The following is a 19,891-nucleotide window of genomic DNA, read 5'->3' as shown; positions in this document are numbered from 1 at the left end:
TTATCATTATTATTATTATTATTATTATTATTAAGATTGGTTTAAAGGATGTGATTGCTAGGATTCTTATCTTTTGTTGTTTCTGTCTGTCTTGCTTTTTCCCAGCACTAAATGACCATCATTGTGTCGATCGATGTGCTTATTTTTACTCAAGGATGTTGTATCCCCCTCATCCCAGGTTGGCCCTAACAGGCAGGGTTGAATCCTGCTTCTTAAGTGATGGAAATTGTATTGGTAGGGGGTGTAAAACATTACATTAATTTTTTAAAAGCTAGCTGGTGCTCTGGTGTGGTTTGCTCCTTTTCTACTATCAAACATCTGTCGTCCTGATCTCTCCTCCTTCTATTTTGTGTTTATTACTCTTATAACACCTCGAAACATTAACACTTATATGACATTGTGTTTCAAGTGCCATAAAACTCTTAGTAAAGCATGAAAAAAGCATGTTGCTTCCACATGATGTAAGTGTACTATTCCCCTCCCAGGTTCATCTACAAGAAAGACTACGAGAAGTTTAAACTGACTGTCAGCTACATCATCCTTGCCCTAGCCTTCCTCACAGCATTTGTATTCAAGTCTCGGTAAGTCATTACAGTAGTGTTGTGAAATAGCTGCTTTATACTTGTCCTCCTCTGTTTTAGCCGTAAGCTGGATTTGTACTATGTATTTCTATGAAACGTACAGTTTTATCAAATGTTGGAACACTTTAGGTTAGTGTCGGGTGTAGTGGTGAAGCACTCTGCTATGACACACAGAAGACCTGAGTTCTGGTTCCATTTAGGGATAATTTTTATCGAGTATCGTGGTCTTTCTGCCAGAACTTTGTATCCCTCTTTTCCTATTTAAAAAAATTCTGCTTTTACTTTTACAGTATAGAATATCGAGTAAGGCTTTTCTATCTTTTTATTTATAAACTGTTTTTAGCTTTTCCTGCATGAAAAATGTCCTTGTTCAATGAGAATTTTGAATGTATTTCCAGATGGTGCGATGCCACCCTCAATTTTCTCATGGTCTGGTACTATTGCACACTCACCATCAGGGAGAGCATTCTCATTGTCAATGGGTCGAGGTGAGTCCAGCTTCTTTTTCCTCTTCATGTTGGTATTCAGGTATTACTCTGTGCTTTTAAGATAACCATGTTTTGTTTGTTTTTAGTTAAAAGAGCTTTAAATGAAAGCAAATACCTCAATCTGAGTTTGTTTATGTTATGACTGTAACTATATGTTTGTTTTATGACCGTAATGATATGTGTGTAGCTGTGTTGTTACCTTTACTTGTGTATGTCTCTGGTGTAATGGTTAGGTTCTTCACTATTGAGCACAGAAGACATGAGGCTATTATTCATGGGAGGAGATCATTTATGAAGAATCCCTCTCAGACCAGGTAGACCCTGACAGGCATGGTGAAAAGAGCCTGCCTCCTGAATTGTCTTAATTATTTAGATAGGGAAGTAAAGCATTAACAATATTATCAAAAGACTTTCTGTCATGTTTTATTTATCTTGGAATGAAAGTGTCACATCTACAAGGCGTTACTCAGAAGCGACTTAACACTATCCACTATCCGCCCACGCAGCTTGCACAGCGCGCAACACTTATCCCCACGGACCAGGATACAGATGCGGTACATGCTACATCACACTGTCGCTGATCAGCCTCCTGTGGGGGAAAAGTACAGCTTCTTACGTCCCTGATCAGCATCCCGTGGGGGCAAAGGGATAATAGTTCGTTGAAAGATAATCTGGGCCACAGCTTGATGATTCCTTTATAAATTCTTGCCAAGCAGACCAAAACAACTTACTTACAGAACTTTGTTAGATGGGAAACACAGGAAAGACAAGGATCATGTAGGATTTTCTTTCTTTTAGAGCATGAGAGCAAAGAAATAAATTTTGAACCATGTTCGCTGATGTCTGTTTCCAATCTGGCACTTTATAATGGTGATGATGATTGTTTTTTCCTCACAGAATCAAAGGCTGGTGGCTGACCCATCACTTCATCTCCACAGTTTGTGCAGCGATAAGTCTGATATGGTGAGTTTTGTTCCCTCGGTCATTCTTACAAACTTACAGACTTTGTGTGTGAGTGGTTGGCAGTGCTCTGGTGTGATTTGCTTCTTCTTGACTGTGGTTTGTTGGAGAAATTTGTGTCTCAACAGTGTCCAACCAATTGGTAGCCCATGCTGCCATCGAAGATGGATGTAGCTTCAAAGATATCTTCTTCTCTCTTGTGTTTGTTACTCTCTGGAAATACCTCCTATCTTCAACACTTTTATGACCTAATTGTGTTGCAAGGGCCACAAAATGCTTACTAAAACTAAGACTTTGTGTTAGTTCTGATGCTGTCTTAATATTGGGTTGTGTGTTACCCTCAAGTTTAAAAAAAAGTAACTTTGTTCCCACATCCGGTCCGGACATTGGGGATTGCCTTGTTTGTGAGACAACATCCTGGGCCTTCGGCATATTGTGGTAGGGTGGCCAGTTCCTTTCCTCGCTGCCTTTGCTTCCCCTACTCGAAGTCAGGTACCCATTACTGCTGGGTGGGCTTGAGGGGGTGAAAAAAATCTGTGTCCGAACCGAGGCTCGAACCCGGACTTTTCTCTTCGGAGACCCTCAAGTAACACCTCTAATCTTCAGCACTTGTAACCTTGCAAGTGCCCTAAAATTCTAACAAACAAACTCAAACTAAAGTTCCTATCTTGCTTGACTGTGATGCAAATGACTCTGGTTTGACCCTTTTCAGGGCGTTCTTATGTATTCGTTAATGAAAGAGTTTCGTGGCTGTCCACCCCTTTTGCTCAGTCCTTTTGAAGATAGAAGTCACATTCAGATTTGCTTCCTCTTCATTAAACATACTGAGAGTATGAGAGCGTTAAATTCATGCCATAGCAGCAAATTATGCACTGGCTTTCTGCCCTCCTTCATGGTGGATATACTGTCTCTATTTTTACCTACGGGTATGTTTTCTATCGTCAGGGGAGGATGTTTAGGAAACTAAATGGTTTATATAGATTGTGGGTTGGGGGTGTTTGATTCCTCATCTGTAATGCCCTGAATATCATTTGTAGATAGTGATCTTTTAATAATTTTAGAACATTAGAGATCATAACTCTGCTATCACACTTTATGTTTTTTAATTTTCTTCTGATTTTGAAGGAATTTATTTCTTCCCTCTTTTTGGGGTTCTTGGTTACTCTTCCTTTGGAAGCATTCTTTGATAATAAGATTACTGGCTTCCTCTCTCTAACTCATACGTTTTTCCCTTCACTACATTAAATAGACATAATTGTGTCCATGTGCTTCTCTTCACTTAAACAGACGTAACTGACCTCTTCGTCTGGAATTTTTTATCCCTTTGTTGGGGGTTCTTTTCATTCCCACTGTTGTTTCTGTCTGTCTGTGCATTTGTTTGTCTGTCTGTCTGTCTGTCTCTCTGTCTAACTTTTCCCCTCCACAAAACAGTCATAATCATGTCAATGCACTTCTCTTTACTCTAACAAACAGACTCAACTGTCTTTTTCATGTGTATTTTTTCCCTCTTTTGCTTCCACCGAGTGCAGGCCTGACGGGTTCACGTACCAAGAGTTCCGCTTCCAGCACATCACGTTCATCATATACATCAGTAAGTCCCTCTTTTTGTTTCTTCAAGCTGGTTGTTAGTGGGTGCTATTGGAAGGTTCCACTTCTTCTCTTTCCTTCTGTTATTCCTTTCTGTCTGTCTTTAGTGGTTGGAGGATGCCGCTGGTAGGTCTTACTTGTTCTCTTTCCCTGTGTTTTCCTTTCATGTTTGTCTTGCTCTTTCCCTGCGCTCACTAAATGACTGCTATTGCGTCAGTGTTTTTCTCCGTATTCTTCAAAAGAAACCGTATGTCTGAAAGTGAGACAGTTGTCATTTTCTCTATTGCAACTTCCCTTTGGAACTGATTAGTTATTACCAGTCAGCTGCCCTTCTTGAAGTCACTTAACTTTTTCCTCTGCAAATCCATAGAACACAAGTTTTGGCTTTAAAAAGCCAACAGGTCAGATCAAAAGTTATAAAGAAATAACAAATTCCATAGATGAAGAGCAGTTGACAGAATCTTTGTTCTGAGCCAGCTGATAGAGAAAAGCAGTTGGATGTGCCTTTTTGATAAGTTATTGAAGACCAGGGTGAGTGGATGGCAGATGTGGTTTGCTCCTTCCTTCTTATCAAATATTTATCGTCCTTATCCTTCCTCCTCCTCTTGTTTGTATGCTGCTCTCTAGTAACACATCTCAATTTCTGCGCTTAATTGATCTGTTTGTGTTGCAAGTGTTGTAAAGGTGTTAACAACACTAAACTAACTCAATCTGAGACTATTTCTGTGTTGTGTCACTGTCCAGGTATGGTCTATGTGCTTCAGTACTACTACCAGAGCGGCTGCCTGTACCGTCTGCGTTCTCTGGGCCAGAGTCATGAGATGGACATCACTGTTGGTACGTAGACAACAGCTTATTCACACCACTGTATTTTTCTATACGTTTACTTACGCAGTCAATTCATCACTGTTTTTCTCTGTACACATTTATTTATACAGTTAATTCATCGCAGTATTTCTCTGTATACACTTATACAATTAGTTCACCACAGCACAGTCAAAATTGTCTGGGATGGCCACTCATTGTGGCGGAGAAAAGTTGTTGTTTGTATTAGACTGATAGACCCCTTGGACAGTGTCATTGTAATGTTTAAAGAAAAGGCGCAGAGGGATTTGGGAAACGGTCGCCGTTTGTGATTGTCTAGGACAGGTGCTGGTTAGAGCAGGTTCAACTGTATTTCCTAGCATCCATTGACTTGTAATGTTAGTTAATCACAGTATTTCACTGCACACATTCTCTTAACATCTCCAGGTATTTTTAGACTGAAAGTGGATCCTGTCGTCCATGAATATCTGAATATCAGTGTAAGAACATCGTATACAAAGGCAGTAACTTATTTGTGGGTGGGGGGTTGCTTTTTGCTCCAACTGTAATTCAGGGGTGAGGTTTTTCAGCTATTTTCTCAGAAAACGGATTTCAAATCCATAAGAACAGAGTTATTATTCTCTGCATTTATGTTTCACCCCATTTTAGTCGTGTGTATTAACCGTGCAAATGCAACTTATTTTGTTAATTTTCCATAATTTTCACAAAATGTCTTTTTCTGTCCGCAGAGGGTTTCATGTCCTGGATGTGGAAGGGCCTCTCATTCCTCCTTCCCTTCCTGTTTTTTGGCTATGTAAGTGAACTGTTCATGTTATTTCTCTCAGTTTGTTTCTGCTCGGTGAGTTGATTCTTTAACTTGTTCACTTTTGTCTGTCCGCGGTTAACTTGGGATAATAAACAAGTCACTCTGTTCTCAGATCTTTGCATGCAGGTCCAAAAATTGGATGACCAACAGAATGTGAAAGCCCCTTAGTGAAGGCCACTACAAAATAAGATTCTTTAACATGTTTTCTTTGATTCTGGTCTAAAGTGGGTATAAAAATGATAATTGATTTACGGTGGTGTCGCTGTCTCAAAATGAGCGTTTCGTAGACTAGGTTACTGTAAAAACTTTCACAAAACCCCCAAACAAACAAACAAACAAGCAAACAAACAAACACACAAACAAAAAACAAACAAGTTTCATTAGGTTATACGTTATGTTTTTGCGCTCTAAGACGTTCATAAACTTCAGGTTGGCTTTGGCAAGAAAAGTCGAATCACCCCTTATAATATGGTCGCTTTTAAGCACAAGGGGGTTAACCCGGAAAAATGCTGTTTTTGCTAAAATGGTAAAGTTTTTGGTCCCATAAAGTCTATGTCTACGTATTTAATTAATTCTCAAATTAATTCTTCTGTGGTTTTGCAAATGAGTCAGTTATGACCTTGTCTGCCGTATACGTATAAATTACTGACAATGATATGCTCAGTTAAAACAAAATTTGACAAAAAAGTTGGGTTGGCTCAGTTGTGCAGATATGTAAAAAACACTTTTGCAGAAAATTTGGGAGCGAAATGGGCCATCCCATCCAAAATAAGGCAGACCTTTTTATCTGGACTAATACTGCATTGAAATATATACAAACGGTCTATCCCCTGTACAGTGGACTAACCCACCAAGCTTGTCAACTCTTTATCATTGGGCAAAGTGGTCTTGCCTAGCCATGTGAACATTACACTGTAAGCTTTTTTTACCAAGCAGATTGGTACTATTACGTGGAACAGTATTCAAGTGAAAACTGATACAGTACAGAAAAAAAGAATTGATGAAAAAACTTACCTGATATGAGAATATCGCAGTCTTTGGGATCATTTTCAACTGCGACATGCAGTGAACTCTTCTGTTGTCGACCATTTTTTGGGTTAGCCCATTTTTTAAATTTCAAAAGTCTGCTGTTTCTCTAAAAGACAAGGAGAGTTTTCTCAGCAACTAAGCAAATATACACACCAATGAGACCAAATTCCTCCTATAGGTAGGGCAATGCCCACTTTTGGTGTAGGTCAAGATTTCTGGAAACCCCCGAAATCTGGGTTAGTCCGCTTGTCCTTAAAAGTGACCATATGTACTAATTGTGTTGCAAGTGTCTAAAAACTCTTACTAAAACTGAAAGGAAAGAAGTATGCACAGGTCAGTGTGGTCTATTGTCGGGTTTTTTATTTTAGAGGTGATGAGTTATGCTCCAGGTCGCTACTCAGTGACCTCCCCTCTCCCAGCCTTCTTGACATCACTTGAGATTTTTGTGTGCACCAAAGGTCACTGACCACTTGACGACTGTGGCTCCCATTGTATTCTGTGTTTTTCTCCAGTGGACTCAACCGGTGTTTGTGGTGTAGCGGTTAGGCCCTTTGCTGTCGCACACAAACAGCCTGAGTTCAATTTCCGAGTAGGGAGAAATTTTTATCAAGCATCTCAGTCTTTCTGCTGGGATGTTGTATCTGTCTTAGTCTGGGTTGGCCCTCTCAAGCAGAATCAGAAGCCTTCCTCCTTTAAAGATCTAAATTGTATCGATAGAGACGTAAAAACACGTACATTATTTTTTTTCCAAATTTCAATTTAGTAAACCTGACATCTCTGTCAAATTAGGGCAATCTGCAGCCCATGTTTATACCAAAGACTTGTGAGTAGGAAGTGCATAAATGAGCTTGGTACAAGAGCAGCAATCACCGAGGGCATAAAATTGTATGAGTCTTCACAAATTAGAGATGCTGGAGTCGGGAGAGAAGCCCATTAGCTGTGTACGTACAAGTGGAAATGATGCTTTTAAATGTTCAAAATGCGGGCAAACTTTTTTCCGCCAGAGTTCTTCATTGGCTATAGCAAATCATCTTAATCCTTGTTTCTGTTATTTTTCTTTAAAAAATATTCCTCTCTGCAGATGCGTTGGTCATCATCAGACTTTGGTGGGCAAACTATTTTTCTTATAACAGGAGTATTACTTGTAGAACTGTTGTTGAATTCAAACCAACAGACCAACATCTGTAATATAACCCTTGAGCTTTTCCCCCTGCTTGCAAAAGACATGAGTTCGATTCCCTCATGAAGAAAGAATATTTTATCAATGATAATAATGATAATAAATAGCATTTGTATAGCACATATAAAGAACCTTGGTATTTCTTCTCAGAAGTACTCCTAAATAAACTTAACTGGCGGGTTTGGAGCAGCCTTTCTGCTAAATGATCAAATCAGTGTTGATAGTGATGTAAAACATTTAAACTTTTTACATACTCTTTATCGATAATAATCTTTATCGATCATACAAGTCATTGCTTTTTTTTTAACCAACCCCCGACAGATATCTTTCCAGGGATGTAAAGTTTCTAGCACTATATACAACATGTGCGTGAACTTTGCAAACATTACAAAATATTTTTAAGGTGGGTCACTTCGATTTCATCTGCGCCGAAATTGTTGTCGATCTTCAATTTTAGAGCTGATTTTCTGATTTTTTAAAATGCAGATTGTTTCCAGTATTGTGTCATCTATGGCATCAATTTTCCTCCACAGTTTTTCCAGCTGTACAACGCATACGTGCTGATGCAGCTCGCTTTCCACCCACAGTGCATGGAATGGCAGGTCAGTCAGTCAGTCAGTCTGTTGGCGCATGGTGGTGGTCAGTTTGTGACGGTGTATTAGACTTGTCAAGTACTTCAATAAAACAGGAACCCTCCTTTTTTTTACCCTTGTCGAAGAACTTCACATGAAATCGCAATTATTTTTTTTTAACTCCTTTTTTCCATCAGATCGAAAATGACTGAGTCTATGTTAGGTAACCTGATAATACTCAAGTTTATTTGCAATATTTGTGCGATTTATCGTAAATTATGTGAAAATACATTTTTATTCGCTTGTATTTGTCGTACACATTTATTTACCACCATCGGTTGGTTATGCAACCCTAACCTGCTGAGTCATGAAGACTTTGGTTTTTGTTCCCCAAACTCCCAATTTTCAGGGAGGAATCTGAGGAAAACTCTTATTTTTGCTCATGGAGTGGTTGGCTTGTCGGGTGTTTACAGCTGTGTGTTTATGGTGTGGCCGTAACGATATTTGTGCGTTATGCTATGACGGTAACAATTGTGTTTTTGTTTGTGTTATGGTCAGACCGAAGGGCTAGAACCCAAATGGCCGCTGGATCAGAAAAGTAAAGTAAAACTAAAGTAAAGTAAAACTAAAGTAAAGTAAAACTAAAGTAAAGTTTGTGTTATGGCTGACCATGTGTGTGTGTGTGTGAGTGTGTCTATTTATGTTATAGCTGCAATGTTGATGTGTGTGTGTGTGTTTGTTTTACGACAGTAATGATATGTAACTGTTTGTGGTATGAATATGACAAAGTGTTTGTGTGAGTGTGTGTGTGTGTATGAGTGTGTTTGTGTTATGATATAGCGACATCGTTGACGTGTGTGTGTATTTATTTTATGACTCTTACTGTGTTTGTGTTATGACCGTAAATTGTGTATGTTTCTGTCACACCATGAGGATATATGCGTATGTTTCTTGTGTTTCAGGTGGCCGTTCTGTGCATCATCCACTTTGTGCTGTTCGTCGGCAATGTGTCCACCACCAGCATGGTGGTCGTCAACAAGGTGAAGGCCGAGGGCTTCCAGTTCCGCTACCTGCGCAAGAAGTACAACTTTGTGGTGAACAACTTCCTGAGCCAAGGTCATGGCCACGCGGAGTAGATGTCTGGTTCCTGGATGTAGGGGGGATATTCTCAACTGAGGAGGAGGAGGCGGACATTGTCATCGTTGTTGTGGGGGGTTTGATGTCAAGGTTCTGTAGGAGAGGTCCGAGGTGATCACTGTGCCATTTTGTTTCTCTGGACTCGAGTTTCTCTGAAAGGACTTGAGTGTTTCAGAGAGGACTTGAGTTTCTCGGGAAAGACTTGAGTTTCTTAGAATGTTGAACGAGGGGATAATGTGGATGTTGAGGAGGTACATTAGTTTGACTGTGCTGGTTTACCTTTTGGGAAAGAGCTGGAGGAGGTCTTGTTTGATTCTGAAATGAGGTATTTAGAAGACTGAGGTTTGTTTGAACCAATTGACTCAGATTCTGAGATGAGGTATTTAGAAGACTGAGGTTTGTTTGAACCAATTGACTCAGATTCTGAGATGAGGTATTTAGAAGACTGAGGTTTGTTTGAACCAATTGACTCAGATTCTGAGATGAAGTATTAAGAAGACTGAGGTTTGTTTGAACCAACTGACTCAGATTTTGAGATGAATTATTGCGGAGATTCAATTTTCTTTGCACTAATTGGCTCGGAATTTCTGATTTCTACCTCGGATGATAAGCAAAAATTCTGTGACTCTGAATTATGTCATCAGTTCCTTTGGGGGCAAAGTGGCAAAGTCCAATTGTAGACAAATGTTTTCTGAAACATTTCTTAAAGAAAACCTGGTTCTCAAATTCCATTAAGTTCTTCGCAGCCCATTAAATGTGTTTGCTCCCATCGCCTGAGGTGAAGATGTGAAGATACACCGGTGTGTGTTAAGGCAAGCTCCGCCTCTGGCTCAGTGAAAAAAAAGTAAAGAAACAGGATTTGGAAATTGGTTTATCTTTCTCGGTGCTCCAGTAGGGAAGGCTTGACATGTACTTCTAATGAGACTGGATCTTGGCCATGTTGGGATTTAAATTGTGAGAATGGTGCTCTATTTATTGTATTTTTGTGGGCAAGAAGACGCGTTCAATTTGTATGGTCCTGAAATCTGAGAATACTAGATTGTAGTTATGTGTGAGGTGCATTGGATCTCGAAGTATAAGAGAGTGAGTGTGTAGTAGATGGTCAAGTGTTTTTCTAGATGGTGGTAAGCCGGTTTTGCAAAAGTGAAGTTATCTGGAATTCCTATGCCTATGTCTAGGTGTCTGAACAGGAAGAACAGAAGTTTTGTTTTAGCGCAGCTTGTGGTGAGGTGGATTTTTAAGGCCTAAGATGTTATGGTTGAATTTGTAAGAGGTAGTGATTGAATTTGTTAGACGTTATGGTTGAATATGTCAGACGTAATGGTTGAATTTGTAAGATGTAAAGGTTGAATTTGTACAATGTAACATTTGAATTTGTCAGACGTAAAGGTTGAATTTGTAAGACGTAATGTAAGCATTAATGGTTGAATTTGTAAGACGTAATGTAAGCATTAATGGTTGAATTTGTAAGATGTAACTGTTGAATTTAAGGGGGGGAACAAAAGCAAGGCCTTGTGAGGGAATAGAATGAGACCCTGAGTTACAAAGGGATACCTGTCGGGTATGACTTTCAGAGAGATTTGCTCTTCTCTTTCTGTTCAAGAGATTGTTGTACATAGTCATCAACATATATATATTAACCATGCCTGGCTGCAACCATTGTTTGTTATAAGTTGAGGCTTTGTGAGATATACATGCGTGTGGTAGGCTGAAAGTAGTAAAAGTAGATTTAGGTGGATCCTGAGAAGAAGAGGGGAGCAGCTTAAAACATGTACCGTCTGCGATGATCCCAACTTTGTAGACCAATTAACAAATATAATTCTACAGTGAAACTGGCTAATTTATCATTTTGCTCAGTCTAGCAGTTAAGAACTTAAGGGAACTTTCTGTCTTTCCAGTTTTTGTTTTTATTTTTTTGGAAACGTTCTTGCTAAATTAGGCGTTAAAGGTTACAATGCGACTAACTTAACTCACTTGCGACTGGGCCCTTTCACCAGTCACAAGCGTTGAAGACTGGCATTTTGGGAGGTATTTCAATAAATCACCACAACTCTCAGAATTACCCTATTGTAATCATTTTTTGACACAGTAAAGTAACATTCAAGCTTAATCTAATACAAAAACCTAACGTTGTCTAAGTCTAATACTTTAATTTGTATGATTTTTTAAAAATTGGCATGAATTTGATTTTCGAAAAATTTCCAGAGACGTGACAAGTAGAATGAAATTCACTGCAACAACAAAAATAAAAGTTCAAAGTGTTCTGGTTTGATTTGTATATATGTGCAAGTGTTTGGTGAAAATATAAAAGCTGGTCTGTGCATTGATTCAGACCCATACACTGAATTACATGAGACAGATGTACGGCACGACGTTGTGATTTCGTTGCGCGAAAAACAACACCGGTACTAGTGCTAGATCTAGCCCTAGAACTACGACTCAGGCCGTGTTCGGGTACATATCCAGGATCCTAACTATTAGACACATCATATTCTGAGACACTAGAACTAGTAAAACACACAGAAGTTAAGAAAACAGCAAAATTATGTGATTCTTGTTCATTCGACTTCTTCGACCGTTACTACGACGCGACTGTCGGATTACTATGAGCTGTATAGAAAAAAACAACGCGCGAGTTCCGGTCTGTTCAACCCCAGTTGGGGTCACTGTCCTTCACCTTCAATAACTTAAAAACTACCGGCCCCAGAGATACGAAACGAAGTCTAAGTAGCTCAGGCTTGGCCAAACAAGGGTACGATCTCGCGATCCGTGCATGATTTGTAGAGCGAAAAAAAATTCCAAAGTTGGTCACGCAGGGCTTGTGAGACCCGTCGCGAGCGTCATGGCGGGGGTCACGCAACTGTTGTGTGACCCGTCTGAAGTGAGTTAAAAGTAGTATTTTTGCCCAAAAAATGTTCAAACTTGTACAATTCCGAACATGCTCAAGACATATTTATAAAAGAATTAAGAGCACAGCGCTTAACCTTTTCATCATCCAACCTTTGTTATTTCCTGAGAATGAAAATGTGGCTACTTGGACTTAATGAATCTGTCTTCAGCTTTGCATGATAGATGTGTTGTCTGTGTGTATGCTTGTCTTTGTATATGTATGTATGTTTGTTTGTATTTGTATGTTTGTGTGTATATGTATGAATGTGTGTATACGCTGCCTTGTAATGGTGCTATTAGTTGCTTGTGATTTGGAGATGCCGAGTGTCTGGATATTCTGCAGTTTCCAAAAGTTTAAAATGTTCCACTTTTTTGCTCACACAACAATTTTTGTATTTTTATCAACATTTCCTTCTGCTTATGCTCTTTGAAGTTAAAAAATCCTTACGCATTTTCGAGACGTTCTGACACTTAAAACCAAATTTTACTGTGTTTCAATATTACCAGGCTTGTGAACTGTCTTGAATTTCCCAGGACTATCCCTGATTGAGCAACGGAGAATTTGAGGGCCTTGATACACACAATACTCCAAAACCTATCCCACTTGATGTAATTTTGATTGTTGTTAGGTTTTCTGATGTTATAACGGTGGGTGTCCCTCATTTGGTTTTGAAAATGTTGGCAATCCCGAATCAGAGTCCGTTCCTGTGTTTCTGATGATGGTGTTATCACCATCACACAGTGAACTGTGTCCAAAATCTTTAATGGTTTTATAATATAATACAACAGTTCCCAACTAACAACCATTCCAATGACAATGAGAAGGAAGTTGGCAGTACAAATTTTCTATGAAGCTTCCTTCGCTCCTTGAGTCTCTGACTTACAGTACATTTCAGTTAAATGTTTGGAAGACGTAGGAGAGTTTGTGCACAAGTGACAATTTTCCTACCTTAAGGTCATAACGTTCTCGTGCTCATGTGTGACACATTTGTTAAAAATGTTGTCAGTGTCTCCCTTACATAACTGAGCATGTTCTTGATGGTGTTCAATGATGTGACTTTTTGTGTAAGGTCACACAGAGAAATACAGTGGAGTCGGCTTAAGCCAAACCTGGTTCATCAGAAAACAGCAGTGAACCAAAAGAAAAGAAAATCCTTGATTGTTTGTACAGGTGATTGTCTTGGACAAGTGGCTGTAAGATCAGATTCAGTTGTTTTTATTTCATTGTTTTATAGACTGTTCAGTTTTACAGTGAAATTTGTAATTGAAATTGTTTCATCAACGATTTTGTCTTGTTGGAGGTTTTTTTCTTTCATGGTTAGGACGGTTCATGGTGGTTCTTGCTTCTTGACTTCTTTTCACTGGTTGTTACTCAATTCATTCTGAAAAAGTCGGGGAGTTATCATATAGGTGTCAGTTGAGTATTGTCTGCATTTCAACCGCTCAGTGTAATACTCCATCATACTTCACTTTTCAAAATGGCTTATAGCGGAGTTTAGCACTAAGTAGTTACTCCCCCCCCCCCCCCCCCCAATATCACAATGGCAGATGTGCTAAGAATATCGAAGTCGTTGGTTGTGACATGATACTGCTTGACTGTTGAGATTAGTAATGTACAGTTGCTAACAGGTACTAAGGTACTAATGTGCTATGTGTACAGACAGAAAACAAATTTAACCTTTGCCTTTCGTTTTTGGTATTATATATATATATATATATATATTTGTTGGCTGTTTAGAAAAATGTCCAGTTATTTGCTTCAACATTATTGTTTGAACATTTTGTGGGTTATCTTCAACAGACTCTGTGTACAAAGCCGTATTGTTGTACGTGGTAAATAAGTATAGAGATACAGTGGAAATTGTCCAGGACGGAGAACAGTGGTTGGGGGGGGACCTGTTTGTGCAGGCGGACGTATTAGAGAGTGTCGGTACAATGTTAAAAAACACAAAGAGAGAAAAAATAGAAATGGTTGTTTGGGCTGGTGATTATGGTGGTCAGGTCACCGTTTTGGCAGATTTGACTGTGTTTAACTTCAGGGGATGGACAATGTTGTAGATATAATAATTGTGTTCAGTAAACAACCGTGTCTGTGAGTGGGGGTTTTTTGTTGATTTTTTTGTTAGCATGTAGAGAAGTAATAGACTAACTCCACATAAATGCTATGTGTGTGTGGACAGTACTTGTATTGATGTTACAATCATTGGGGAGGTGATGAACGTACTGTGTATATATATAAAGAGAGAGAGAAAAAAAACATAGACATATTGTCCGCAAAATGTTTATATGTGCAGAGCCCAAATTAAGAAATTTTCAGTTTCTTACACTGTGGAGTTGCATATGCTCCAAAAATATTTTGTGGAAATTCAAACTCTAAATGTGGAAAAAAAAGCAGAATAGAATCATAATTTTGGCATAATTCTTATAAGAATGACATTTTTTTCTCTTTCTTGAAAAAATCTGCATTCTGTGCTAAAAGTAAAGTCCTCGGCTGGAAAAGTGAAGAAGAAGTAGGAGATGCTGGGGACACAGTTGTCTCCCATAGTGCTTGTTGTAACCCGTGTACAGCAGCACTCCTTCCAACTGTTGTATCAAAAGTAGAATTAGAATTAAAGACGTTCCCATTTCTTTTCTAGCGGGGGTCAAGTGCTTCTTCGTGAACTCGCAAATGCACACTGTATTATTAGCTTACTAATATGTGAAGACACTGTATTATCTTACTAATACGCGAAGACCGTAGGCCTGTACTGTATATTGTTTCACTGGTTTTTTAATGTTTTTAATACGGCTGGATTTTTTTGCCAGGCTCTTATACTTAATTTGTCCCTCAAAACCCGTCAGATGAGTAATTGTTTAGTTTACCTTCATCATTGCTGTTGTTCAGTCGATATATTTATCTACTATTCCTTGTTTTTGTAGTTGGTGGACTTTATTTGGTCCTTTGTTGACTCCTCACGGTCTTTGATTTGTGAAAAGACTAGATAGGTCACATTGTATTTTTGGTATTAAGTACACAACAGCTTGAAGTAGGTTGTAATGTGTGCATGATTTGAATACTTCTCAATAAGGCATCATCAGGTTTCTTACAAATACAGTTAAACCTGTCCAAGACCACCACCCATTGTCGAAAAGAAGAAGTGGTCATCTTAGACAAGTTGTCCTCTTAGACAAGTTGTCCTCTTAGAAAAGTTGTCCTCTTAGACAAGTTGTCTTCTTCGACAGCGTCATTATAATACCCACAAGAAAAATAAACCCAAAGGGGAAGGGGGAAATGGTCTTTTGTACGGGTGATTGTCGTGGAAAGTTGGCTGTAAGAGCAGGTTTGCCTGTGTTGATGGAGACTACCACATGATGTTACAGCTATTTAGATGTTTTCTTGTCTCGTGACAGGTTGAGAAGTTACTGAAATGTTTTACTTCAGTAGTTTTATTTGTTCGCCTTTGGGACACACCACACTGGAATGATGTGTGAAATTAAACCAGTATGACTCCGGCCTGTCTTGAAATTTCCAGAAGTTTCTGGTATTTCATGAATTATGGCATGTCTTTTTAGTAGAGTAACTTGATGTAAGTTGGTCTGTTTGGGTACAGACTGCAGGTGGTTGGCGGGTGCTCTGGCGTGGTTTACTCCCTCTAGACTATCAAACATCTATCGTCCTTAACTCCCCTCCTTCTTTTTTGTGTTTGTTGCTCTCTTATAACACCTGTAAATCTTCAGCACTTATATATGACCTTTTTTGTGTCAAGTGCCGTAAAACTCCGACTAACACTAAAGGGTACAGACTGGCTGAATTTTTCTTAGTCTTTCATGAAGTATTATATATCCTCTCGGAACAGTGTTCAGTGGGATTTTTATGTCGCACTATGTGTAGTTTGACTGGGCATTAAAATATATATTTGTTTTGTAGTAACAAAAATGCTTTCTCACAGATTGTTATCTGAAGATAATAGATAATGTAGTAGGGATTTTTTTCTATTTGTAAGTTACTTGGCAAAATATTCAAATGCTCAGACAGAGAACCTACTATTGCTCAAATTTGGACAGTTGTTGGATAGTTCATTACGTACTATGCTTTGTGTATAGTTAATTAATACTTGGGGTTTGTGTACTGTGGGTTATGTATAGCTAAATGTGTCACATCGTGGTGAAATCAGGCGCTCATCAAAATAATGAAATCAAAGAATCTGACTTTATTCCGCAAGTTTGGCAATTTTTATTTAATTTCTGGTTTTTGGCTCAGCACCTTTTATTTTCACATAAAACACATTTGGGTGCGAATTTGACTTAAAAACGTTGATTAAGGGCTCAAAATAAGTAATTTATCAGTTTTTCAGGACTCTCAAGCTATTGAATTATTGAATTTTGGCGGCCATTTTCACGCTTATTTTAACACTGAAATTTAGCAACCCCACCTCCTTCAATCGCAAATATCTCGACTTCTATTCAAGGTAGATGGGTATTTTTTTTTCATCAAAAGCGAGGCAAATGAACCAGCTGTCAGTTGATACCAATAACTCCACGTGCCCATTTATTGATGAGCGCACATAGTACTGTGGGCTATGTATCGTCAGCAAGCTGTTCAATTGTTTTAAGCCCAAAAAGCAAAAAAAATTTCAGGAGCTGAGCAAAAAAAAATGTTTCATTCTTTTCTAAAATTGCACCTATATTATTATTATGTATCCTTTCTTGCTTTTTTTTTTACCCAACATCTTGAATTTGAATATAGCTTGGGCACATGCAACCCACGCCACATATTAAGAAATTGCAAAGGGGTGTTAATTATAAAGATGAGGCTTACTACATCTGAACAGCTGGCCAACGAAATAGGTGTTTTTTTTTGCTTTAAGTACTTTCAAGTTCCTTATTGTTTTGTTTTAATCTGATCTCTTTGCTGGAGGGCATTCCCTGGTTATGTTGTCATGGGTTGTTTTTTTACTTTGATACTCTCGTTTATGGTACAGTTTGTGTTCCTTGCAATATGTTGTGTTTAGAGGGTATTCAATGAGGAGCTGAGGCTCGTAACATCTTTGTTTTATTCTGCGGTGCCGATTTTCCGGATAATTCCAGAAATCTGGATTTGAGAATTGTCCAGAATTTGCCCAACTTGGGCATTCCGTATTGCACTTTATATAGAAATAGTCTTGGTACGAAATGTATTAGTCGATTATTATGTTCCATATATTTTGATTCTGTGCTCACGGGATCCAAAAAGTTGGGAATTTTTATTCCTAGCTAGTTGGTAGACATCTGTTTGTTGCCAGTACAGCACTTTGTCCATGGTCCTCGCACACCTTACAACTGCATTCTTTGTATCCCTGTGTCAGTGCAGTGTAGTCCACCTCAGATACACTTTGACAAGACAGAGTCAACTACCTATACTAATACACTTTGGTAATAATAAGTAAAAAGTCAACAGTTTATGCCAATAGACTTTAATTACAATCGGTATAAAGTCAACAACTTAATCAAATACACTTTGATGAGGTGAAAAGACAGCAATGTATGCTAATAATACACTTTGATGTGGTAAAAAGTCAACAATTTATGCCAATAGACTTTAATTATAAAAGGTAAAAAGTCTAAAACTTAATGTAATACACTTTAATGGAGGTAAAACGTCAACAATTTATGCTAATAATACACAATGATGTGGTAAAACGTCAACAGTTTATGTTAAAACTCTTTGATGGGGTATAAAAAAAAAAATCCACAATTCATAAAATACATTTTGATGAGGTAAAATATCAACAACTTACTCAGATTCTGACTTTCATGAGGAGAAAAAAAAAGATCAACAACTTTAGCCAATATACTTTGATCAGGTGACAAGTCAGCACCTTATTATGATCAAGAGCCTCTGTTCCAGTACTCTTTCTCTTTGCCACTACTTGAGGATGAAGTTTGAGACAGCTGGCATATCCACCTTCTCCTATATACCTGTAACCCATTTCACCTTTCTTCAGGTATATGTGGGTTTTTTTTATTAATCTTTTAAGTTCATGACACTGATTCGTAATGCTTTGTACACAATGTGTTGACTCACACCACTTTAGTTTTCGAAGAGACTTTGCTAATGTTATACCCCCCCTCAACATAAACGAATAACCAGTCAGAAGTAGGTCAGCTAAGATCCTAAGAACATTTTACTCTTTCAGAGCTATATTATTCCTAGCACTGAATATCCTTCACAAAGTCCACATCCCAAACTTTTGAAAAGGGCTCGTTCTAGTTCCTTGCACATGACATTTTCTTTTTGTATATTTAGAGTTTTGAGTGTAGCTTTTAAATCTCACTGTACTGTAGGCACCCTTAGCTCTCTTCTCTCATGTTGCCTAACAGGCTGCTGTAGGAAGAGGGAGAGAAATGTAAGAGTTACAGTTCATGATTATCTTGCTATTCCTTTGGACTTTTCAGTCTGTTGCAGACATTTAGCTCATTATTTGGAATAAGTGCTCAACTATGAAGTACATCATCTTGTTATGCTGAGACACATTTTATGTAAGTAGATTAGGTTTCGGGTAGGTAGAATGTCAGATAGTTACATTTTCTTTTATGTATCTATATTATAGTAGTAAATTACTATAGCACATAGTTAAGCCTGCAGCTGGCAGTAGCAGATCTGGCTGTAAATTTGACTGTGGTGCAGACATTCACAAGTTGATTCTGATTTTGGTCTGAATTAATTTTTGCTCTTCCAAGATGAATTCATCTTACCCAGATGTCCTTAAAACCCTGTGAGCTCTGGTCTCCTAAACCTACAGGGCCAATACGCTGACGGAACACTTGCTCATCAATACCTCGTGTCGCTCATCATAGCAATGGTGGAGACTTTGCTACGAATAAATCCAGAAATCGGGATAAATCTGATAAACCAGATTTCTTAAGAATGTCTGGATTTTGACCACCTTAGGGCGCTCATCTGAAAACAGTCTTGATACAAGATATATGAGACAACAATATGATCTGCAAATTTTGAGTCCATGTCATCCCAAGCTGTGGTCCCAGTGCATGCTTGCGTTTCCAAAATCTCAAGATTTTTTGTATGTAGCCCGTTGGCATGTCAGGTTGGGGCATGAAGAGTTTAAGGTGTTGTTTATTCTGCCTTGTGGAGAGTTCAGCTTCAATAAAACCGAAACAAGCATATCAGAAGACAGTACAATGAAAAGTTTACAGTCAGCATTTTTGTCTCTTGGGTTACCATATGGAATTGATTTGAAACTGAAGAGTTCAGAAAAATGAAGGGTCCAAGTCACATTTTGCTTTTTTTTTAAATCTTAGAATGACGACGCTCGTCAGGGGAGACCACACAACGTGCACATTGAGTGAAATGACTGGAAGCCTTTAAAACAGAGTTATGGCCTTTACTAATTGCCCAAACTCGGTAATATTGTTATATCATGTTTAAGTACAGCTAGATTTATTCAGGGTTTTTTTTTTGGGGGGGGGGGGTTTCGGGAGGGATGGGGGTAATTAAATTATGACAGGTGCCTGGACCCTTCATTTTCTGGACCCCTTTAATTATAACGATTCTCGGATACATACATAATAAATAATATTATATTATATTTTCGAGGACAGTGTGGATGGTGCAGTTTGTCAAAGAGGAAGGCGATCCCTCGAGGAAACTTCGTACGTTTCCTGTACTTTTTTTTAACTCGAAATAAATTCTATAACCACAAACCTGGTGTCGTGTTTTGATGGTTCCTCAAAATATGCTGTGCTGTTTGTGGACTGACGAGCTTTTGTTTTTGTTTTTTTTTGTAGTTGTTTGTTTGTTTTTAGGGGGGTGTTTTGTTTGTTTTTTGTTGGGTTTTATTTTATTTATCTTTATTTTTTTT

At 38.4% G+C, this 19,891-nt stretch overlaps 1 protein-coding gene across 2 annotated transcripts in view; it reads left to right on the top strand.

Annotated features, from left to right (window-relative positions):
- LOC101863823 (ion channel TACAN) overlaps positions 1-10,991 on the top strand; it is a 21,820-nt gene extending 10,829 nt beyond the window's left edge. Inside the window, exons 5-13 of one of the 2 annotated variants that reach the window (XR_001184950.2) lie at positions 486-581; positions 980-1,069; positions 1,967-2,032; positions 3,559-3,620; positions 4,361-4,453; positions 5,170-5,234; positions 7,989-8,057; positions 8,990-9,489; positions 9,544-10,991. Coding sequence is in view for 1 of the 2 variants with exons in the window: in XM_005101178.3 (XP_005101235.1) it covers positions 486-581; positions 980-1,069; positions 1,967-2,032; positions 3,559-3,620; positions 4,361-4,453; positions 5,170-5,234; positions 7,989-8,057; positions 8,990-9,163 (715 nt within the window). In the remaining variant the exon portion in view is untranslated. Of the gene's footprint in view, positions 1-485; positions 582-979; positions 1,070-1,966; positions 2,033-3,558; positions 3,621-4,360; positions 4,454-5,169; positions 5,235-7,988; positions 8,058-8,989 lie in introns of both variants that reach the window. The other variant, XM_005101178.3, reaches the window with a different exon arrangement.
- Positions 10,992-19,891: the final 8,900 nt, after the last annotated feature.

The sequence above is a fragment of the Aplysia californica genome, unplaced genomic scaffold (genome assembly GCF_000002075.1).
Source record: "Aplysia californica isolate F4 #8 unplaced genomic scaffold, AplCal3.0 scaffold00272, whole genome shotgun sequence".
Lineage (NCBI taxonomy): Eukaryota > Metazoa > Mollusca > Gastropoda > Aplysiida > Aplysiidae > Aplysia > Aplysia californica.
This window is presented reverse-complemented; position numbering and strand designations above follow the sequence as displayed.